General features: G+C 39.5%; 1 protein-coding gene across 1 annotated transcript; it reads right to left on the bottom strand.

Annotated features, from left to right (window-relative positions):
* Positions 1–3,635: 3,635 nt before the first annotated feature.
* cdca7a (cell division cycle associated 7a) lies at positions 3,636–7,273 on the bottom strand. The gene is made up of 10 exons (XM_046841175.1): positions 7,002–7,273; positions 6,358–6,489; positions 5,808–5,936; positions 5,460–5,672; positions 5,207–5,284; positions 4,926–5,120; positions 4,680–4,814; positions 4,418–4,567; positions 4,189–4,325; positions 3,636–4,060 (listed from the first exon to the last, which is right to left on the bottom strand). The coding sequence occupies exons 1-10, from the start codon at positions 7,011–7,013 to the stop codon at positions 4,030–4,032; spliced, it is 1,212 nt and encodes a 403-aa protein (XP_046697131.1). The 5' UTR covers positions 7,014–7,273; the 3' UTR covers positions 3,636–4,029.
* Positions 7,274–7,464: the final 191 nt, after the last annotated feature.

Raw genomic sequence — 7,464 nt, 5'->3', positions numbered from 1 at the left:
GCACATCACAGCTGAGAGACTCTCACACACTCTCTCTTCTCATAATGTATGATCTCAATAAAATCAGTTCATTCCCCCAGTACACTCTTATGGCTAGATAAAATGTACACATTATAGCCTGCTACCTGGATGGGCTATAATTAGTGCACCTCCTGACCTCGTCACACTCTGGTCAGAATAGGAAGAATGGAAAGGTATATCATATGCTCTTGTCCTGTGGTCCAGAGTGCAATGACCTCTAAAGATAGAGCTGAAACCGGCAGTGTCTAATGTGTGTAGCTCATGAGGAAATAAAAGTGAAACCGTGTTTCTGGTGATGCATACATTAAAATGTTAAAAAATTATGCATGATAATTTAGCAAAAAATAAAATTTACACGAATCGACATCAAAATATTAAAATATGAGTCAGAAGAGAAAGCAGGAAAAATTAAAGTAAAGAAAGACAGAACACACTGTATCAGCTGTCGTCCATTCACCACTGAATCCACTCACTGACTATGTTTATTTGACTGTTTAGCCAGAATAAACATTTCTAAACAACACTATCTCAATAATAGAGATGTACCTAATTTTAAAAGCACCTGAAATATCTGACAAAATTGTTGAGGAAGGAAATAAACTATCCGAACAGAAGCCATGACAGTTGAATTGTTTCTCGCAGCAAGCATAGTACATTTTGTCCTATATATAATCCATACTGTGAATCAGAGTGACAGCAGCAGCGCGCTGAGGGTTTGCGTCTCATCAGCTGGGGCTGGAACTTGTTAAGACTGAAGGATAAATGGACTGAGCAACATGCCAGCATGTATTACAAGAAAAGCTGTTTCTGTCTCCTGTCTACTAAACAATGTTTCAATGCCCAAAGCAAATCTAATGTATCCTGGAATCGTTTCAGAGAAATGACACAGCCCTAAAAGGAATCCTATGAAAAATATATTGCAAGCAGTGCACTGTCTCTAAGAGGTGACCAAGAAATGTATCGATGGTTTGATCAAACAGTTGAACAAAATTCCCATGTCATTGTGCATGAATGAATATATCCAAAGAAGAATGAAAACTCATCCTTTAGAAGATGAGTTTTTAATTATATATGCAGTGTTTTGGGTTTTAAAACAATAGGAAATAATAGAAGGTTCTGTATTTGATTTGGTACTTGTAAACCATTATACAAAAGCCATCATAAAATGATTACCATAATTTCCTAGTATACAGTCAAAAATCTAATGATTACAGTGTTCAATTACACAACCCTCTTTTACATACACACCCAAGATGAAAAACAGGCTGGACTCCAGCACTGCATAACTATCATATTTGCAGTCAAAAATATACTATCCTTAACCAAATCAGAGGTTGAAAGGTGAATTAGGGGATGCTAATGGATTTTTGCATTGTGTGTGAACTGCTGTTATTTTAATACACTGTGACCTTGGCGTCCTTGGTACCCATGTCTTCCCAGTTCAGTGTCATCAATTTAGACAATAAGACTTTTAAATGGCTGCACCTTTCACTTTCACTCAGGTGCATTAACACGCACCACAATCTGGTGATGCCTGTATTAGAGCTCCCTCCTCAGGAACAAAATAGGACTGCACTTATTTTCCAATGCTAAAAAAACTACCAGACTGTGCCGTGTGATTGGAAAGATCTTTGTGATCCTTCACACTCTAAAGAGTTCAGAGTATAATTCACCAAATCTTTCTCTCCTTCTCAGTTATATATAACAGATATAAAATAGAAAATACATGTAATAATTGATCATTAATAGGAATTTTAAATTACAGAACATCATCCCAAACTGCTTAGTTACTACAATAGGATATTATGGGGGAGGTAATACTAAGGAAGTAGATAAGATGCTCAAGGAACTCAAATGTAATGAAAATAAAATTAACATTTTACAAAACAGGTAAGATTAATGTTCTGCAGAAACACTGCTCAACCTAATAAAGTGAGGCAAAATATGCTTTAAGGCACTAGGCAGCAAAAGGCTTGGTAACACCAAAAAAGTTAGCTTGATGTCCATTCAGAATGGTCTTTATGTGTATTTATTTGAATTAAATGAATAGAGCAACACAACGTAGAACACTAGAGTATTTTATCTTAAACAAAATTGAATGACAAAATCCGCAAGTTTGTCTGCTAAGGCCTATTGATTTTTACCTCACAAGATCAGTGACACTAACAAATGTTTGTACACAACCTCTGATCATGTTCTCTATTCTTAATGAAGACAGTGACCATGTTAAAGATCATAGAATGATGCTGGTAATTATTCTGAATATTTGATATATATTTTCAGTTTCATGTGCTAAAACAATATTACTAATGAACCCTTGTACATTGTTGGGAATTATTTATCATTTTACGATTATGAAGGAGCGCAATCCAGATTTTTTTATAAAGCAAAAACAGCCTGAACATTTAACCGGTGCATTTGAAGTTCCAGATAAAAGTCATAGTTCCGAGAAATGAATCTGAAGAAAAAATGTTTGAAAGTAAATAAAAGATAGGGAGAAGCTATTTTTGTAAAAATCTTCAACTGATTTCATGAACATACTTATACAGACTAGTGGACAATTTCTTTTTTTTTTTTTTTTACTAATGTTAGTAAATAAAGGTGGTTTGAGATGAAGCCCAGACTCCAAAGCTGAAACACGCTGCAGCATCAGTAGCTGCAGTTTGATAATACGTTATGGTGTCATAAAATCCTGGTTTAATCTCCAGGAGCGGTGGGTGGGGTTAGAGAGAGAGAGAGAGAGCGCGCGCGCGAGAGAGAGCAGTAGTCTCGGACCTCCTCCTCATGCAGGTAAGACCGTGCGGACTGCCGCCGCTCCGCGCGCCTCATTTAGCGCTACGCTGCTTTTCTTAATTAGCGCCGCGAGGCCTCATTAAGTCCGCTCTAATGAATAAATATTGTATTTCATAGCCTGATTGCCAGATCGTCTCAATGCTCGAGCGTCGTAAACAATTATTTCCCTAAATATTCATCGCCCTAAAGTGGATGATCGTTTGGTATTTAATGCCAGTATTTTTCAAGTGCATCTTTATTATGCAAATTAAAATAGTTTTTTGAAGCGTTGGTTTCCTGCAGAACCTTGGCAGTCACACTGGGAAATGAAAAAAAAAAAAATAATAATACAATAAAAAATACCTTGGATATTCTTTAGAGTGACGTGGGATCACTTTGAATAAAGCCCACTAGCTTTTTTTTTAGGTTTTCTCAAAGCCAGTCATGAGCTCCAGCATGACTAAAACACGCCTGTTGAGAACATTAAGTTCAGTAAAACTACACGGTTTAAAGCGTTCACACTACCACGGCATTCTCAGTCACATAAATGACAATGTTAGAGGAAAGGAGAACGAGCGTGAGGCAGTGTGCTAGGAAAATGATTTACAGGTATAAAATTTCCCATTAGAGTCTGCTAATTATTTCCACACCATTAGTGGCAGCTCTCTAATGAAGGATCAGAGAAGGCGATGCAGTACATCAGTGCGCTCCAGTAAAAGCAGGACAAGCAGGGAGATGAAGCACTCCGCCTGTGAGGAATGTGGAATAAAGCTCATAAACGTCTATTAGAGTTTAAACAGTCGAACAGAGAAGGGGAAAAAAAAAATACATTGCAGAAGCTCTGGTTTAAAAAAAATTACAAGATTTTATTGGTTGGAGAAACTGTGCAATAGGTAACATTTGAAATGATTTCTATTAAAGGAGTTACAAGCCTGTCTTCTCTTTCCTTTAAAAGCAAGAAGCAGTAGCGCTCCGAAATGTAAAAAAAAAAAAAAAAAAGTTTATAGATCATAAAAAGAAAAAAAGCTCAAAAGCTATTTGGAGCGAAATTACAGTACAAGCTTTACAATAACAATTCCACATTTAAAAACAATGTAAATGAACACCTCAGGCTGTCCATCAACAACTGTCTACTCATAAGGCACAAACTTGCATAAAGTGTACAAAAAGGTCCTGAAGCAATTTTGGGTGAACATAACAACCGAACTGGATTAAAAATGAGCAGGGGCAGCATTTTCACTCGCTCTCCTCCAACTCCTTCTTCAGGCTGCAGAGAAAACAAATGATCCCATGAACTTTAAACATTTAAGTTACACTGCAGCTTTTTTTGCTTCACTTGTGATCAAATGCAATGAACTGCTCATAATCATTCATCATGTGTAATCAAATAATTACCTGTTCAGGTAAGCGTGGACATTGTCATAGCCATGGTATTTGGCCAGGTAGACAAGGACTCCAGTAGCACATCGGCCATCTCTGGCCCTGCAGAAGCTGCAGTTACAAATACCTCTGCATGGGGGGCATTGCCACTCCTGCAACAAAAAAATTATTTATTCACTTTATAGAAAACAGTGGTCTCAAAGCCTCTCACTAATAACCAGATTACTGCAAAGTGTGTACATACCGGGTTCAAAAGTGCATCATGAACTTCCTCTCCATAACGGTTGCGCAGACAAGGTCCACAAAACTGGCCTCTGACTCCAACACACTCAGGATTACGGCAATTAGTCTTTGTGTCAGTGGTCTTCTGACGACACTGGTGACAGGTGCTGCCCTGCGAGACAATTTCAGAACAGTCTTTCAATATTAAGCCGATGTCACTACTGTTCTGCATCACCAAGCAAGTCAAGCAAAGGGCAAATAAACTGTGGTTTATAAGGACTCACTGTGGCACGATTGTAGACTTTCTCTCGGACATTAGTGCAAATGTTGTCCAACTCAGCCTGGGTGATTTCCTCCACTGGTCTTACAACGTGAGGGATGGCAAGGGCGCCATTGTACGTGCGTCGGCGACGTGGTTCCTGAACACATACCAGGGGGAAAAAAAAATCATTCGTTTTAAATTTACGGAAAAACAAACTGAAAATTTCACCCCAACACACAATTCTAGCCTCCCAACACCATGTCCTCACCGGCTCATAATCATCATAGTCATCATCTTGTCTGTTCCTGCGCACCAGGCTGAACTTGTCTTCAAGCTCTTCTTCAGGAGCGGGAGAAGGAGGACCATCTACCAATGAACGGGAACGTGTGTGAATCCGTGACAAGCGTTCTGGGTTCTGCCTTCGAGGTCCAGGGGTTCCGAAAGAACGGCGGGGAACACGAGGCTAAAATTGTGGGGGGGGTCTATCTGTTAAATACAATCTTAAATATCCCATTATAAAATGTTCACAAGGCAACTTTTAAAACTTACAGTATTGTTTGCGGGAGCAGACGTGTTCTTGGGAAAAAGCCCAGGGACTTTGTTCAACTCTGCCATTAGTTTAGCCAGCTGTAGACAAAATTTACAAGATTATCATTTATGATCATTACACAGTAGTTCTTGCTGCATGATCATTTGGAAAGTTCTCAATACTAGACACACTTAATTAACCAAGAAAATTAGATTGGCCTGCTACTTATAGGATTTAATCAAAGCTTAATGGAATCTTCATATGTTTTCTTACCACAGCTTTGTTCTCTTTAATATTAAGTGCTCTCTTCGCAATGAAGTCCTCTTCTTCAGAATCTAATTCCGTGTTTTTGGGTTTTGGAGGAGGCTCGGGACTTGGAGATTTTTTCGGAGTGACATTTTTGGCAGGGAACTTCATGGCCACGCGAAGAGTGAAAGAGCGGCGAGATTTTTTCGGCGGTTCTGAATCAGAGTCGGAATCCATTTTCTGAAACAGGCACAAAAACCGTGAAGGGACGGAAAATAAAAGGTGCACACGAGAAATGAAAGAACGACACGCAGAAACCGAAAAATACCACTGTGGTGTGTGGTGAAGAGTAAAGGTAATTTTATTGCCACTCACCATGGCGCTCATATCATTACTGAAGTCACTTTCCTCTAAGCCACTGCAGCCTTCCGCCTCAGACACGGGCTGGGTTTCTAAAGCTTTTTCCTGCCGAGCCGCACTTCTAGTCTGCCTGAAGGGTCTTTTCTGTAAGGGAAATCTGCACGTCAAAGTCTGATCAACTGAAGCTACTTTCATTTAGCATGAGATGAACAGCATAGAACAAGTGATGCATGAAGATTTGATTCTAAACCCATGTGATCGTTTGATGTCTAGTTTCAATCTGGCAAGGGGACGGCGAGCTCTCTGAGAAACTGGGCCCTACTGCAGAAGTAGGCATGTTCAAACCAACCTCACAGTAATGTCATAAACAAAGCTGGTTCGAGAACCATGTGAGCATCATACATGATCGTCATAACAAAGACAGAGGCAGACCTTTGATCATCTGAGGCAGGTTTAGAAGTTTACAATTTAAAAAAAATTTCATGAACTGAATTATTGAACAAAATCAACCACTACACCCAGAAATAACTACAGACTTTCTATAATGAATGTGCAATTTAGCTACCATTGGTGCAAACCCGTCTGAAGCAAAGCTGTCACAGCTGTCCTCTGAAGATGATGTTTCCATGGGGACGAGGGACGAGTTCCGGTAACTCCTCAGGTTCATTCTGGTGGGTGGGGGCGTGGCCTGCTGACGCTGTGGCGGGAAAGAATCAACGAGGGGGTTGGTGAACACACGTGAATAATGGAGTTCGCCCTTAGCTGAAAAATCTGTGCAAAGTTCACGACCGACTGCTGCCTCGATCCGGGCATTTTTAGTAACTAAATACTGGGTAAAACGTTTGTCAGGGATTATGAAAACTAGCGCAAAACCAGCGCTACCAGAGCTCGAACAGATGAACAAACACACTGATTTTGTTCTGCTGATTTTTTTTTAACCTTCACTTGCAATGCATTTAAACATTTACAAGATACACTTCCACCATCAATTTCAGCTCTATTACTTACATGTGCAGCTTTGAATAAATTGGAAAAGTTTTTTTTTTTTTTTGCAGACTGCTAATTCTGATGCATTCATTCAAAAAGACACGTCATGTGTTTTACTCAATAAATGAACTGACCTAGTTTATCATCAAAATACTTCACTAAACGTAAAAGAAACATTGCTTTAATTAAAATGCACACAAAAAATACCCGGTTTTTACATACCTTCGCGGGCATTGTCCTGCTTTTCTGTTTAGTAGTTCACACCGCTGTGCTGGAAGTAAATATGAGGCGGAAACAGGGCGCTACAGGAAACACACTGTGGAAGTTCGCGGGAAAATCTCTAGAGGCGGGGTCCCATTCGCGCCACGACAGAGTCCTGAAAGGTGCCTAAAAATTGTATTATACAACTCCACCTAATGAACAACTGAATCTTGTTTGCCCAATTTCCTGTCTGTAAGTTACTTGTTTATAAAGTAAACACAAAATGGTATTAATAGAATAATACAGACAAATAATAAAAGCAGGTTTATGAATCGTCCTTTCAGGACCCTCAGCGGTGGCGCCAAACTTCTTTGCCATATTTACATAAGGGTGCTGAAGCGCGATTAACATCCTTCCACCTACACATACAAGCCCCAAGCCCACCCCTTACTTACACACACTTACACACACACACACACACACT

This window comes from Silurus meridionalis, chromosome 3 (assembly GCF_014805685.1).
Source record: "Silurus meridionalis isolate SWU-2019-XX chromosome 3, ASM1480568v1, whole genome shotgun sequence".
Classification (NCBI taxonomy): domain Eukaryota; kingdom Metazoa; phylum Chordata; class Actinopteri; order Siluriformes; family Siluridae; genus Silurus; species Silurus meridionalis.
Note: the sequence above shows the minus strand (reverse complement) of the source record. Positions and strands in the feature narration are given on the sequence as shown.

Coding starts and splice junctions, on each gene's coding strand:
- cdca7a (XM_046841175.1), bottom strand. Junction 5,285..5,459: donor TTAAAGAGAACAAAGCTGTG/GTAAGAAAACAT, acceptor TTTTGTCTACAG/CTGGCTAAACTAATGGCAGA. Junction 4,061..4,188: donor GTCCACGCTTACCTGAACAG/GTAATTATTTGA, acceptor TTTTCTCTGCAG/CCTGAAGAAGGAGTTGGAGG.